The 15,662-nt window shown below is 60.0% G+C and overlaps 1 protein-coding gene across 1 annotated transcript in view; it reads left to right on the top strand.

Annotated features, from left to right (window-relative positions):
• The window catches only part of LAMC3 (laminin, gamma 3), a gene marked incomplete at its 5' end in the record, with an annotated part of 51,357 nt that overhangs the window by 29,288 nt on the left and 6,407 nt on the right, over positions 1-15,662 (top strand). Inside the window, 12 exons of the mRNA XM_014529880.1 lie at positions 1,453-1,671; positions 3,455-3,643; positions 6,361-6,606; positions 7,412-7,565; positions 8,225-8,367; positions 8,828-9,006; positions 10,276-10,417; positions 11,340-11,545; positions 11,919-11,995; positions 13,186-13,320; positions 14,407-14,554; positions 15,548-15,660. Coding sequence (XP_014385366.1) covers positions 1,453-1,671; positions 3,455-3,643; positions 6,361-6,606; positions 7,412-7,565; positions 8,225-8,367; positions 8,828-9,006; positions 10,276-10,417; positions 11,340-11,545; positions 11,919-11,995; positions 13,186-13,320; positions 14,407-14,554; positions 15,548-15,660 — 1,951 coding nt within the window. The remainder of the gene's footprint in view (positions 1-1,452; positions 1,672-3,454; positions 3,644-6,360; positions 6,607-7,411; positions 7,566-8,224; positions 8,368-8,827; positions 9,007-10,275; positions 10,418-11,339; positions 11,546-11,918; positions 11,996-13,185; positions 13,321-14,406; positions 14,555-15,547; positions 15,661-15,662) is intronic.

The following is a 15,662-nucleotide window of genomic DNA, read 5'->3' as shown; positions in this document are numbered from 1 at the left end:
GGGCCTGAGGATGGCAGCTCGGAGCGACAGGTGCGTGGCCGGGGAGGCAGCCGAGAGCCACTGGTGCCAGCACGTGGTGGCAAGGTCACCGCTGCGAGGGGCCCCCTGCGTGACAGAACCCCCAGACTAGCACCCAGGGGCTGATGGGCTCCTTCCAGGCCAGCCCTCCCTCCTCTCTGAGTCCGAGGCTTGGGGGTGGAACCCAGCCTGGTCCACCTCCTTCTCTTTGCAGCTGTGGTTGGCTTGCCTTCACCCCCAGACCCCCCCAAAGCTCCCCTGCTCCCAGGTCACTCCCAGGCCCCCTCGCTGAGGCTCCTGGCAGGAAGTTCATTTTCACCCTTTCCAGCAGCTTCCAGCGCTTCCGTCATTCACTCAGCCTCCAGTCAGCAGACGCTTACAGGCACCCACGTAGCCAGCCCGTGCTGGGTGCTGGGGGCGAACTGGAGAGGCAGGTGGACACCCTGACCCTCCATCCACCCGCCCCCGCACTCCCCCTTCCCACGGATAACGTTTGGGGCACCTCCCTCCAGGCCCTTCCGTGGGCATGACTTAGTCTGACCTTTTAAATGTAGAAATAGGGTCGCACAGTACAGTGCCCGGCAGCCTGCTGTTTGCAGCTCTCGCCGTGTCTGGCGGGTTGATCTCTGTCATCACCCGTGGGAGAGCCTGCCCGTCTGTGGGCACGTGGACCGTTCCGTGGCCCAGATGCTCCACGAAGTTCAAGCAGCCCCGTTCGCAGACGAGGAGTGGTTTCCGGTTCCCGTCCCGCACGCAGGGCTGCAGGACCAGGACAGAGCGGCCTGTCCGGGCTTCGTGTCCTCGCCCACGTGTGTCCTCGGGACGGACCCCCCCAAAGCGGAAATGTGAGGCCGAAGGGGCACGTGTTACGTGTTGACGTGTGCCGCCACATTTCCCACCAGGAAGGCTGCGCCCCACGTTCCGATGACGAGGGTCCTGCACGCTCCGCCCTCCGTGGGTTCGCCAGCGTTCCCAGGGCCCTGTTGTCATATTTTGCCCAGAGATCCCGGTTGTTTCCGTAGGAAGGAGGGTCTGACGGGAGCCCCTCTGCCGCCAGAAGCAGCGCCTCCTGATTTATGTTCACACGCGGCCGCTCCTCGCCCATCGGTTTTTAAATGCCTGACAAGCTGCGGGCGGCGGGCGGCATCATCGCTGTTTAATGTGCATCTTTCATGACCCCCGAGGGAGGACGTCCTCCCGTAACGTTTCCAGTTACATCGACTGCTCGTCCTGAAAATGGCCTCGTTTTCCTTTGCTCTTTATTTGACTGTTTTTAAAAAATGATAAATGAGCCATGGGCTGCCTCTATATCATGGGCCAATAACCCTCAGCCTGTCACGTGTGTGAATAGGAAGGTTTGGGGGAGAAACATTTTTCTCTCTCTCTCTCTCTCTCTCTCTCTCTCTCTCTCTCTCTCTCTCTCCCCGCTCCCAGGCCAAGTGCTCCTGAGAGAGGTCCGGCTCCTGTCGGCCCAGCGGGGCCTCTCCCCCCCAGCCTCCTGGGTGGAGACTTGCTCCTGTCCCCAGGGATACGCAGGCCAGTTCTGTGAAGCCTGTGCTCCGGGTTACAAGAGGGAGACACCCCGGGGGGGTCCCTATGCCAACTGTGTCCCCTGCACCTGCAACCAGCATGGCACCTGTGACCCTAACACAGGTGAGTGTCCCGGCACCCCGTCGGGACTGCACCCAGAGTGGGTCAGCTGTGTGCTGTGTCGGTGCCCTCCGAACACAGTGCCAATCAAGCGAGTCGCCGAGGTCCTCCACGCTCTGGGCACCGTGTTTGCCACCACATCACTGAATCCTGCAAAATCCCCCCGCGATGCCAGGGCCTACAGGGTCACCTCTACCTGGTGAGGGGCCTAAGGCGCAGGGAGGCCACATGGCCAGTAGGTGGCAGAGCTGCTCCTCCCACAAGCTCACTGCCTGCGGTTCCTCCCCATTGACCGGAGAGGAAACCCAGAAGGACCTCCCTGGAGGTCTCTGGGCAGGAGGTGCTGGAGGGGCTGGACACAGGCCTCTCACACAGGTCGTGGGAGGCCAGTGCCCTGCTGCTGCCCAGGAGCAGGCGGGGTCTCAGAAGGGAAGCCCCTGCTCTGCTTTCCGCAGGCCCCGTCGGGAGCTGACAGAGGACAGGCGCCTGGGAATCAGCAGACTGGCCAGGAGGACGCACATACAGCATAGGTGCCTCCACCCGCTTTGTGCCCGTGGCAGGCATCACCAATCGAGCCCAGATGGGGCTCGTAATCCCTCCCTGCAATGCTCCAGGCAGCCCCTACCGAGGAAGCAGAGCCCACTCATGAGATGGGACCAACCTGTAATCCCTCAGATCCCCTGGCCGTGCCACACCTTCCTGCCCAGCAAGTCCTTGTGTGTCCAGTGGGCGGGGCCATTGCTATGCACCCTGGACAGAAGGAGGCGTTATGAGCGTGTGGGTGCTGGGCCAAGGCAGGGACCGGTAGAGAGCAGGACAGGCGTGATGGTTCACCTTGGATCCCCCCTCTACCTCCACCCGGTTCCCTCTTTCCCCCTTGGCAGTCTTGCCAACCAGGCTCCTGGCCCAGTCCCTGGCCGGCGCCTCTGTCCCCAGAGTCCCCCACTCTGAGCAGACTCCAGGTGCTGTGGGCTGGAGAAGGGGTTTGCAGAATCTCCCACCACCAGGGACCTGTGGGCCGGGGGCCAATGAGGACCCACAGACCCCATAAACGGAGCCTCATGTCACAACCAGAATTCTGGGTCTGTCACTGTCCCATTGGGCCCTGCAATTAGGAGGGCATGGAGGAAGGGAAAAGGAAATAGTACTGCTGGGAATATTCTTGCACATGCCTTAGGTCAGTGATGGCGAACCTTTTGAGCTCGGCGTGTCAGCATTTTGAAAAACCCTAACTTAACTCTGGTGCCGTGTCACATATAGAAATTTTTTGATATTTGCAACCATAGTAAAACAAAGATTTATATTTTTGATATTTATTTTATATATTTAAATGCCATTTAACAAAGAAAAATCAACCAAAAAAATGAGTTCACGTGTCACCTCTGACACGCGTGTCATAGGTTCGCCATCACTGGGTTAGAGGTTTGGGAATAGAACCTAAGAATGATAACTAACAATAATTCTGCGTGCCAGGGACTGTGCGAGCACTCCGGCTGCATTAAATCCTGGCGGAAACCTTCGAGGTCAGAGCCCAGTGGAGGTTGTTGTACCCATTTTGCAGGTGAGGACACTGAGGTGTCCTCAGTTAGACTGTTGGCGCAGGTTCACTCAGTGGACGTGAACCCGAGGAGGACTCTTCATCCCCGCGCCCTGCTGCCTCCTTGGAAGGCTCCCCCCTGTTCCTCTGGGACGTGCCTTGTGATCCCCGCCACCAGGAGCCTGCTCCCTGTCTCTGGAGTTTTCTTGGCTCAGACACTGCTAAACAGGTGCTTATCTTGTCCCTCAGGGATCTGCCAGTGCGGCCACCACACCGAGGGCCCGTCCTGTGAGCGCTGCTTGCCAGGTTTCTATGGCAACCCCTTTGCAGGCCGAGCCGACGACTGCCAGCCTTGCCCGTGCCCTGGACAGTCGTCCTGCACGACCATCCCAGAGAGCAGGGAGGTGGTGTGTACCCACTGTCCCCCGGGCCAGAAAGGTGAGTGGCTCTTGCCCTGGGTCCTGCCCCTGCCTGGGCTCCCGGAGTGGGGTCCTGGGTATGGAGTGGGGCAGATGAGGGAGGGCCGGCTTAGGAGTGGCAGGCTTGACCTCTGGGGACACTGAGTCCCAGGGCACCTTAGTCAGGGCCCGGCTGCTGTGGGTTCCCAGCAGAACTTGGGCCATTGAGCATATCCAGGTGAGATTGTGAAAATCCCCATGTCTGGGCCCAGGCCCCACAGAGCCTGGCTTAGCGAGGGATGCAGCTCAGGAGTCTGTATTCCTGAGTTCCCTGGCAGATGCGTTAAGGCAGAAAACCTCTGATTGTACTTGCAGCCTTTAGCCCTGGTTGTTAGCACAGTGGTTAGAGCATCTGCCTGAGAACCATAAGGTCTCAGGTTTGATTCCCGATCAAAGGCATGTACCTGGGTTATGGGTTCAATCCCTGGCCCTGGTCGGGGCCTGTGCGGGAAGCAACCCATCGATGTGTCTCTCTCACATCCAAGTCTCTTTCTCTCTCCATCCTTCCCTCCTTTCCAATCTCTCTGAAAGAAATCAGTGGGAAAACATATGCTCAGGTGAGGATTAACAAAACGAAAAGAACGCTCAGCTTTTAGAAAATGCCAGCCTCCCCCGATCCTCATTCCCACGCGGACGCAGCCCGCCCTGCACATCCGCGTTTTAACCAGCTTTACTGGGATAGCACTCACACGCCCTGTGATTCACCCACTTCAAGTGCACAACGCAAGACTTTTTTGGTTTATTCTGTTATTAATTTTTTCAAATTATGGCAACATATGTAGCATAAAATTTGCCATGTTAAGCATTTTTTAAAAATATGTTTTTATTAGTTTTATTTTAGAGAGAGAGGAAAGGAGAGGGAGAGCAAGATAGAAACATCAATGATGAGAGAGAATCATGGATGGGCTGCCTCCTGCACGCCCCCTACTGGGGATCAAGCCCCCAACCTGGGCATGTCCCCTGACTGGGATTCAACCCCTGACCTCCTGGTTCATAGGTCAGTGCTCAGCCACTGAGCCATGCCGGCCGGGCTTAAGCATTTTTAAGTGGACAGTTCAGTGGCATTCACTGCTCTCATATTGCTGTCCAACCATCACCGCCTTCCTTCTCCAGAACTTCTTTTACTTCTTCTTTGTGTATTTTCATCCTGACCCCGTGGCCTCCTGCCCTGGGAGCTGTCCTCTCCCAGGTCCAAGCAAATGGCTGGTTACCTGCGGGGCCTCGGCCTTCCATCTCCTCCTGCCCATCTTACTTAATGTCTATCTCAGAGTCCCGGGGCCAGGCACCTGCGTCTCCCCTGAGCTCCGCTCAGACCCTTCTCTTCCCATTTTTTCCTTTTCTGTCTTAGTATTCCTCCCCTCCATTTTCAAGGTTGCCTGCCTTAGTCATGTTAGCTTGACTCCAACTGAACGATGAGCACCGAGGACACGAGGACTCTCTTTCACGGTGACAGTGGCTATTAATTAAATCATAAAGCGAGTAATACGCATTGTAACGATCGAACCCGCCCGTAAACGCGTAAAGAGGAACATAACGTGCAGGCGGCAAGAAGACCGTGTGCCCGTCGTCCCGCCACCCCCAGGGGACCGTGGGACTGTGAGGTCTGTGGGTCCCCAGCCGTCTGTCTCATGCAGACATATACAAGAGGGGGACGTGGATGTTCCTTTATTCCCATCTGTGTCCAGAGTGGACCTCCCAGGTCACAACCCGCCAAAAGCCTCCTCAGGCACCACCTTTCCTGAGACTCCCAGGGACCCTGAGGCCTGGGAGATGGGGCAGCAACCCCAATGCAAGCCCCGGAGGCAGAGCAGGAGCCGGAAATCAACAGTCCAGAGGAAGGTCAGGACCCTGGGAAGCAGGAGAGGTAACGGGAGCAGGAACCGCAACGAGGAAGCAGCCACAGCTCAGGTGGGACGTGAGGGAGAGGAGGACCAGGAAGAGGGTGGCAGCAACACTGAAGATGGTGCAGCAACACAGGAAGATGAAGCAGAGAGTGTCGGGGAAGACAGTGATGACGGACCAGGAAGAGGGTGGCAGCAACACTGAAGATGGTGGCAAGGAAGATGATCAGAGAGTGACGGGGAAGACAGTGATGAAGATGAAGATGATGAAGATAATGATCAAGATGATGACGATGAAGACGATGGATGATGATGACAAAGGTAATGATCAAGATGAAAATGATGACAGTGAAGTGACTGATGGTCAAGATGGTGATGAAGATGATGATGACGAAGGGGACAAGATGGTGATGAAGATGCTGCTGCTAAGGAAGGGAAGGGGGTGCTGATCAAGATGAAGTTCATGGATGATGATGAAGAGACTGATCAAGATGATGATGGTGGTAGTGAAGATGATGACCAAGGTGCTGGTGAGGAGGACAGTGATGACGACACGGGTGATGGGGAGTAGGAGATGTCAGCCCCTGCTGTTGACGGTTTACCGTGCCGGGCCCTGTGCTAGGAGCTTTGCACAAGTGATCTCCCCAAACCTCTCGATAGCCCCGCCCCACTGTGCAGAGGAGGACCCCGAGTTCAGAGACGCACAGTGACTTGCCCAAGACCGCACAGCCAGCTGCCGGCTGAGCTAGGCCCCGCCCCAGGTCAGCTGACCCCGGAGCCCTCCCTCACCCCTGTGGACCCGGCAGGCTGGCCTTCCTCGTGCCTGCTCCTCCACACAGGCCCTTTCTTCCCCTAGGACGGCGCTGTGAGACCTGTGACGATGGCTTCTTTGGGGACCCGCTGGGGCTCTCTGGGGACCCCCAGCCCTGTCGGCGGTGCCAGTGCAGCGGGAACGTGGACCCCAACGCCGTGGGCAACTGCGACCCCCTGTCTGGCCACTGCCTGCGTTGCCTGTTCAACACGACAGGTGCTCGCTGCGAGCGCTGTCGGGACGGCTTCTACGGCAGCGCGCTGGCCCCGCGGCCCACGGACAAGTGTGTGTGTGAGTCCCACCTCCTGGCCAGCCGCCGCTCCGCGAGGCTGTGCAGCTTCGGCTGGTTCCTCGCCTTCTCTGTTTCTTGTCCAGAAAGTGAGAGGGTTTGCTCTTCTCCACGCTCTCCCTCAGCCTGGGGATCTGGTCAGCTCTGCCCTGTGATTTTCCTCCTGCCTCGGTCATTAGCGCTCAGCTCACTCTCCACAGGGAACTCAGGGGACTGTCCCGATGGCCTCGGCGCCTGGCACCTGTCACATTCCCCCGCCCCTGGGCCCCAGCCGGGCTGTGCCTCCTGGCTGCACTGTGCTTCCTTCCCTCCTACTGCCTGGTTAACACGCAGCCCGGGCCCCCGCTCAGAGGGCCGAGGTGCACACCACCCGGGGAAGGCTCCAGAGCGCTGCAGGGAGTTGCTCAGGGTTTGCCCCAAACTTGCTCCTGGGCCCTTTCTCCAAGTGGCACTTGTCAGCTCTCTACTGGCCTCTTGTTTTATGGGGCCCAGAGGAGCCGGGTCGAGTCCCAAAGAGTGGATCCAGGGGTCTGCCTGCCTGTGACCCGCAACTGAGCCTCTGGCTTCTCTCAGGCCTGCGGGGCCCAGGGCAGGCTCACAGGGCCCGGGGCCGCCTCTCCAAGGGTAGATCGCAAATGGGCTGCGATGGGAGCCTGGCCCTCGAGCCTCCTGTCAGAGCAGCGTGGGAGTCTGGGCTGACTGAGCCATCTCCACGGGCTGCCCGTCTTCCCTGCACTTCCTGGACCCCGGAGCTTGGGCGGATGAGCTACATGGTTTCCCGACTCCCTCTCCTGCTCTCACCCCCAGCCTGCAGCTGCAACCCCGGGGGCTCGGTCAGTGCGCGGAGACCCTGCGACCCGGTGAGCGGCCAGTGCGCCTGCCTGCCTCACGTCACCGGACGGGACTGCAGCCGCTGCAGCCCAGGCTTCTACGACCTCCAGCCCGGGAGGGGCTGCCGGAGGTGGGTGGGGTGAGGCTGTGGGTGCAACTGCCCCTAGGGTCCCCCCCTCCCCCCGCAGTGGAAGGAAGCAGCAGGGGGCCCCCAGAGAGGGGCCTGGCTTGGAATGTGCATCCCAGGCCCATTGCCAGGTACACAGTGTCCTACCCTGAAGGGGGACAAAGGGACAGTCCCTTGGGGGTCAGATTCACGGCCCTGCCAGCCCAGGATGCAGGCCAAGAGCATTCCTAAGGGATGTCCAGGTGGGCAGGGGGCCGGTTTGGTGTCGGATTCCCTTCTCAGTGACGCGTCGCTCGGTGACTTTTTGGCCACAGCAGCACCTCAGGCAGTGCCTTTGGGGAGCAGTGGACTCCAGGGAATGCCCAGGGAAGCAAACAGAGTTCTGCTTTGCGTGACTTCTCAGAGCCTTTACTATGCTGAGTGCCTCGTGACTTTCCATAGGGGCACAGTCTCCAAGGGGCATATGTCCCTGCAGCCATTGTGTAGGTGTGGGGCTGCCTCCCTGGGCGCAGCTCAGGGGAAGCTGTTGGATGTGGACCGACATGGAAATGGGACCTCGAGAGCAGAGGGTGCGGTCCCAAGGCCCCTCCCCAGCGGCAGCAGCGGCAGCTGGGCTGGGAGTGGCCCCGAGCTCACTCACACCGGGTCCTTCCCTGTCACAGCTGTACGTGCCACCCGCTGGGCTCCCAGGAGAACCAGTGCCACCCCGAGACTGGGCAGTGCCCCTGCCGCCCGGGCGTCGAGGGCCAGGCCTGTGACAGATGCCAGCTGGGTTTCTTCGGCTTCTCCATCAAGGGCTGCCGGGGTAAGGAAGCCAGGTCCTTCCTGGCTCCCTGGAGGGTGTGGCCTGGGGTTTCTGGGCAAAGAGGCCCACGGGAAGGTGGCTGTGCCGCAGGAGAGAGAGGTCAGACCCAGGCAGGTCTCAGAGCAGACGCGCAGTGCGTGAGCGGAGGGTGCTGAGGAGCCGGAATCCTGTGGACAGGCCCATGCCTCACCTCTCTGGGCCTCAGGTTCCTCGCTTGTGCAGTTAGATTGCGTGGCAGTTCCTCGGATGCAGGAACTCGGCAACAAGTCGGCATCTCAGTCATCACCTTTGACCTCTGACCCCGTCTCCGGGAAAGGACCCAGGAGTGTCCTTGAGCTGCCCAGGGGGGTCTGGAGCAGCCAGGTGTGAGGCTGCAGGGGCTGGGGCTCCGGTGTGGGTGGCTCTCAGGACACTCAGTGCCATCTGCCTGTCCTCCCCACCCCCACCCCCCACCCCGCAGCCTGCAGGTGCTCCCCGCTGGGCTCCGCCTCGCCCCAATGCCACGAGAACAGCACGTGCGTGTGCAGGCCCGGCTTCGTGGGCTACAAGTGTGACCGCTGCCAGGACAACTTCTTCCTCACGGCCGACAGGGCACGGTGCCAGGAGTGCCCGTCCTGCTACACCCTGGTGAAGGCAGAGGTGAGCCCGCCCGCCTCCAGCTCCAGGCTGGGCACTGGGAACTGCCCGCTCATCCACAGTTCTCAGGATTTCCAGGGCCACCAGCTGCCTCCTCCCCGTGCCCCCCCCCCCCCCCCCCCCCCCCCCCCCCGCGGCCGCCCCCGGCCCATGCCAGCCTGGGCCAGCCCCCACCTCTGCCCTTCCCCTGCTCCTCAGTGGACAGCAGCTCTTGACCCATTTTCTTGCCGACCACCCCGGTCTCACACTTTCTCAAGGTCAACGGGAATGAGGCCACAGACGGCCCTTGGTGGGACAGGTCAGGAGGGTGATGCCCACGCTGGGCACAGGGAGGATTTCCAGCAGGGAGGCCATGTGGTGCGGGGTCAGAAGCATGAGCGCGGGGCCCCTCCCCAGCCCTGTTAGTTGTCACGTGCCCAGGCAGCTGGCAGTCTTGCTTCAGAGTCTCTCTCCTCCAAAATGGAGCGAGTTCAGGCCTGCAACCTCTCACCTGAAACCCGTGAGGCCAGCTTTTGGAAGATGGTACCATAGACAGAAAAGATGACCGAAGCCGAATATTAGGCACCACCCCCGTGGCGCCTGGGCCAGCCCCCCCACCAAACCCAGTGGTGCACCCGCAGGAAAACAGCCGAATATGCACAATGAGGGGGCAGTAACGCCCACAGGAGCCTCCTTCAGGACGGTTCTGCTTCCAAATGAGTTTACGGTTATTTAACCCGATTTTGCCATCAAATCGGAAATGGAAGGCCTTATGGTTTTTCAGAGCCTTTTGGACTTTTGAATTGAGGAGGGGCTGAGGCCCTGCCACCCCTGCCCCTTAGGGTGGTTACAGGGTGAATGTGAGCGGGTGTGTGGCCGCGGTCGCCCCCAGCTGGCTCCAAGCAAGCGCTCTGTGAATGCATACGGCCCGGGTGATTGTAAGGGCGGTGCCGGGAGATGCTGCTTAGCATCCTCGCGCAGCCAGCAACTGCCCAGGCGCCCCTGCTCTGTGCCAAGTCCTGGGCAGACAGCAGGCCAGGCAGGAGGTCTCCTGGACTCCCCTTCCCAGCCCCCCTCCTTGGGCAGGACAGAGCTGTGGTGGGCTGAATGCCTGCAGGTGCTGTGGGTGGGGGAGGGAAGGGGCAGCTCGGAGCATGGGGTGGGCAGGGCTGGTTCTCAGAGGTCTAGTGTGTCCTTAACCGTGAGGCCCAGGGACCCTCAGGGAGGGCATCCCGGGCACAAGTCGGGGGGGGGGGCGGTGTCCAGGCAGTGTCTCCTTCCTGTCCCCTCCAGGCTGCCAAGCTGAAGGCCAGGCTGACCCTGATGGAGGGGTGGCTGCAGGGGACTGACTGTGGAAGGCCCTGGGAACCAATGGACTTTCTGCAGGGAGAGGCCCCTCGGGGGGACAGCTACCAGGGCCACCACCTACTGCAAGGTACAAGGGGAGGCCGGGAGGCAAGGGGAGCGCTGGCTGGTCAGGTGCCCCCTGCACTCTGGTCTCCGATGCTTGGAAGGCTCCCAGCTCAGCCCCAGAGAACCCACTTGCTGGGAGAGCCTGTCTGACATCCCTGCCACCGTGGGCTCCTCCCACGACACAGTCCTGCCTCCCCATGGACCTCTCCTCCAAGGCCCTTGCCCAGTGGTACTTTCTTAATATCAGCCTCTTCACTGTAGCATCGGTCCCGCCCCCGGGCCCCACCCAGACTGTCAGCTCAGCCAGACTGTAAGTCTGGGTTCATTCTCTAATGCACTCACCCCAGGCGCTGTCCCAGGTGCTGAACAGGTGTCTCCCTGGCGTAGAACACAAATGAGTAGATATGGAAAAAAGACTGTTGTGAACACCAGGTGGAGTTTGGCCTGACACACTGAATTTTGGGGAGCCTTGAAGGCAAATTGATTACTTTGTGAAATGTCATGTTGATAAATACCCATACTCCTTTAGCAGCCAGGCACAGGTGAGCTGAGCACGGTTAGTAAAACCAATGACCAGAACAGGGAGCTGCGTGCTGCAACGCCCATTCTGAGCCCTGTTGCCACTTGCACTGCTGACTCGAGGCGCTTTTACTGCGGCCCCAGGTTTGGGGATGTCTTGTGGCTCTAGAAGGTCCGGCTCCTGCCAGTTCCCTGTCTGCGGCTGACTTCCTGTGTGCGGGACCTTGGGTGCCTGGGCCTCAGCCTTTTCATCTGTGAAATGGGAAGGCTCTTCCTTGGGACCTGACTGGTGGTGCTCAGGCCTGGTGCTGGCAGCAAGCTGTGCCCAGGAAGAGCAGAGGGCACCGATGGGGTCCCCCGGGGGTGGGGGCTTCAGTGTGAAATCTCGGCCGCTCTGTGACCCCTGGGTTGCGGGCTTTCTGCAGGGTTCCGGGACGCCTTCCTGGTGCAGGTGACAGGCCTCGAGGGTGCCGTGAAGGCTGCCCGGGAGCAGCTGCAGGCGCTGAGCAGGGGGGCCCGCTGTGCCCAGGCCGGAGCCGACAAGACCTGCATCCAGCTGGCAGACCTGGGAGTGGCACTGGCGTCCTCGGAGGAGGAGATCCTGCACGCAGCCACCGTCCTCGCATCTCTGGTACCCGGGGAGCGCCCTCCCCACCCTGAGCCCGGGCTCCGTGCCTGTGGCCCGGGGACGCCTCCTTTCCCTTTGGGGAGGCTCGGTTCCTCCCCGGCCAAATGGGAGGCACAGAGAGCCTCCTCCGCTGGTCCAGTGAGGTAACGTGCCAGGAACAAGGCATAGCCAAGCAGGCAGTGAGTGAGTGCCCGCAGGGGGTGGGGGTCATGACGCACTTCCATGTTCCAGGGCTCTGCTCCCCGGATGCTGACTGAGAGCAGCATTTCTGAAGTAACTGGTGCTGCCCGGCTCTGCCCGGTCACTCAGCCAGGCGTGGCCCCTTGCCCTGCAGGGCTGGGCCATCCGTTCTCCTCTTTTCCTCTTTTCTCTAAAGGTGGTTCCTCAGGAGGTCCCCGGCCAGCCCACCAACTGGAGCCGCCTGGCCACAGAGGCCCGTGCCCTCGCCTGGAGGTGAGCCCAGGGCCCTGGGAACGTGGTGAGGTCCTGCCCACCCCTTATGAAGGGAGCCCAGCCCTTCTTCTAGGGGTGCCAGGGTCAGGGTCAGCCCCACAGGTGTCCCCCCTAGGAGTTGGAGTCAGATGAGGACAAGCACTACCTGGTTGGGGGAAATGTCACCCCCATGGGAAGGATCGGTGTGAGCACCTCCGAGATGCCAGGGATGGGGCTCAAGGGCACCTTGGACGACCGAAGGCACCCAGGACATCCACTGTCTTTTTAAAATAACAGCTTTATTCAGATAAAATGTGTGTATCCTAAAATGCACCCATTTAAAGTGTACAATCCAGTGTTTTTGAGTGTATTCACAGAGCTGTGCAACCAACCCCACAACCATTTAAAACATCTCATCACCCCAAAACAAACCTGTACCCTCGCGATCACTCCCCATTTCTCTTCAACCACCCCAGCCCCTGGCAACCACTAACCTCCTTTCTGTCCCTATAGAGGTCCCTTTTCTACACATTTCCCATAAGTGGGATCACACAGTCTATGGTCCCTGGCTTATGGTTTCCTCCAGTTAGCAGAATGGTTTCAAGGATCGCCCAGGTGTAGCATACCCAGAACTTCATTCCTTTTCACAACCAAGTAACGTTATTCTATGGCTCTGACGCGTTTCGTTTACCAGTCGTCCGTCGACGGACATTGGGGCTGTGTCATCCACTGCCTTTAAGAAGCAGCTCAAGGTCCTAAAAACCCAGAATCTGCCGCAGTCTTCCCCTCTGCCCGTACTCTAGGGACCTTAGACCCATTTCACAGATGAGAAAACAGATTCAGAGACGTTAAGCGACTTGCTTAAGGACACACACCTTGCAAGTGAGAGAGTCGGGATTGAAACCCAGGCTCTCTTGACCACCCTCTTCTGTGCTGCCCTCATTAGGGTGACCACACAACTTATTGTCCAAGGTGAGATTTCATGGGTGATACAGGGTCCTATTCCTCATTCTTCCAGGACAACAGGTATACACGCTATGTAACAGGGACAGGGGTGTGCCTCCCCTTCCTGTCCGTCTTCGTCACGTGTCAGGCAGAGAGGGCGCTGTTCTCTGGGGTGGCAGGAGGCCCAGGCCGTGGGGGCTGTGGGTTGGGGCCAAGGCCTGCTTCCTTGTGAGCCCTGGGCCATGGTCGGTGGTATTTTCATTCAGCCACAAGGACACTGCTGCCAAGATCACGGCCACTGCTCAGAGGGCTCTGCGTGCCTCCAACGCCAGCTACACGCTTCTCTGGAGGCTGGCGGAGGGCAGCGTGGCTCTGGAGGCCCAGCGGGAGCTGGAGGACAGGTGAGCCCTCCCGGGAGTGGGTGGGAGCTTGCTTTGCCTCCTGGAATCGACGGGGCCTGGCCAGAGGCTGTTGGTTCCGGACCTGGCTTCCTTTCCCTGACAGGCTATGGGGCGGGTCAGGATGTGCGGGGTCTTGGGCCCGATTGCTGGTGTCACAGGGACCCACGCATGCGTGGGGGTGCAGCTCAGCCTCTGGAGAGAAGGACAACAACCTGAACGAGGCGGACCCTCTCTCGCCTGCAGTAACCCCAGCCCCACCCCATGTCCCCGAGACAGCTCCTCTCCGCCACCCGCTTCCATCTTGGCCTCTACTTCCCTGCTGTGGTGGCCTCTTTATATCTCTCTTGGTCAAAGGGTCAATGGAGAACCACCAAGATCTGCCTGAGCCCCAAGGGGACTTCCTAGATGGGAGAATCTGATTGGTCCAGCTCAGATCAGATAGCCAGCCCTGAGCCAATCAGCATGGTTGGGGTGACCCACTCCTGTGGGGGCTCTGGCTCTCGGAGAAGGGGTGAGGGATGGGAGGGAGCCAGGTGGAGGTATCCACCCTAGCAGTGCCCATGGTGGGAGGAGCTGGGTGGGGTGGGTATGGGCAGCTGGACAGGACAGGAGAGCTGTTCTAGTTGGTTGATTACAGCAGCTCAGGGCTAAAAGGCCACAGAGCGGTCATGCAGCCCAGGGGGTCGCCATGTCCAAGGTCACCCAAGGGCACAGCTGAGCCCAGACCCAGCCTGGGCCGCTGCCCCTTTCCCAGCACCAGGCATCTTCCTCCTTACGATTCATTCAGAGGAGCCAAACATTTGCAAAACGTGTGGTTCTCAAGTGGACACCAAGTGTGAGCCCTTCAGAAAAGCGTGATTGAATTGAGTGAATGAAGGAACAAGAATGTGGTCCTTCTACTGCCGTTTCCATTCATTCGAAATCGGCCAGTTTCTGAGGCCAGCTGCTGGTCCCCATCCACAGAGGGAGGGGAAGCGGGGAGAGGCCTTCGAACATCCAGGGCTGGGGGAGGGGCACAGGACCGTGATGGGGAAGGGAGGCCCTGCGCCCTGTTCCTCGGGCCACCTTGACTCTGTCTCTCCTCAGGTACCAGGAGGTCCAGGTGGCCCAGAAGGCTCTGGGCACAGCTGTGGCAGAGGCGCTGCCCGAAGCGGAGAGGGTGCTGGCCGCCGTGCAGCAAGTTGGCGCAGACGCAGCCCCGCACCTGACCTTGCCGGCCGCCCCTGCAGCACTGGTCAGCTCGACCGTGCTCCGAGCTCTGCACGGGGTGGGACGGGGAGAGCGTGGCAGCTGGGAGACCAGCGGGGCCCAGGGAGAGGCAGATGCTGAGGCTTATTTTTAACCGTCGATAAAAAACAAGATAATCCTCCTCCAGGCTTGGCAGAGCGCCCGCCTGGCAGAAAGCAAGGGCTTGGCCCATCGAGGCTGTTGATTTCAATAATAATATGAAGGCGGGCTCTTCCCCATCACAGCGCCTTAGCAACGGCACCAGGCGACTTGGGATGGATCCCAGCTCCGCCGCTCCAGGCGTGACCTTGGCCTGGCCTGCCTCTCTTTGGGCCTCAGTTACTTGTCTGTCAGGTGGAGCTGCATGTCCACGGGGAGTTGGGGGGATTGGTCAGTAATGCACAGGTGACCCTCAGTGGGTGTCGGCCTCGTCCCTCTGTCACCCTACACGTCTCACCTCTGGATAAATTAGCTCCATTGTGTCTTCTCAGTAACCCGGCCATCCCAGAACTCGGGAACTGAACTTTGAAAAAAGCTAAGCTTATAGAAATGCATTTGGGGCGAACCATGGGCAAGACAGACCGGCCTAGCTGCTCACAGGGGTCTTGGCTTCTCCCCAAATGTGAAGGGAGATGCGGTAGTGATGCCTGTGGAGAGAGACGCCGCTAGCGAAGCGTTCGGTGCTGAGCGCTGGTTTCCCGATGCTGCCGAGGCTGCTAGATAACGCGCAGCACCTGCCGGCGATGCTCCTCTAGACCCAGAAAGTCCAAGTGGCAAGTGCACCAGCCCCAGGTCTCAGCTGAGTGACTGTGGACCTGGGGAAGGAGCTGCAGGTCAGGGGGGTTAGCTGGTTTGCCAGAGGCTGCAAATCCGGCCTCCAGAGACAGGGCTGACCCTACTGCTGCCCGGTGTCCACATGCCCCTGGTGCCTCTCACCCGGGAGAGATCTGCCCCGAGGCCCTTCCTGCCAGGTCCTGCCTGAGCCCCCATCTCCCTGCAGCCTCAGAATTCCCGGACCCAGGACCTGAGCCGGAAGGTGCAGGCCCTGGAGAAGACGGTCACGTCCAGGGAGCGCGTGATCACTGCGGCTGCCCGGGCCCTCCAGGCCGCCGCCC

Source organism: Myotis brandtii, unplaced genomic scaffold (genome assembly GCF_000412655.1).
Source record: "Myotis brandtii unplaced genomic scaffold, ASM41265v1 scaffold699, whole genome shotgun sequence".
NCBI lineage: Eukaryota > Metazoa > Chordata > Mammalia > Chiroptera > Vespertilionidae > Myotis > Myotis brandtii.
The sequence above is the reverse complement of the archived record's forward strand: the minus strand, read 5'-3'. Positions and strand labels throughout refer to the sequence as shown.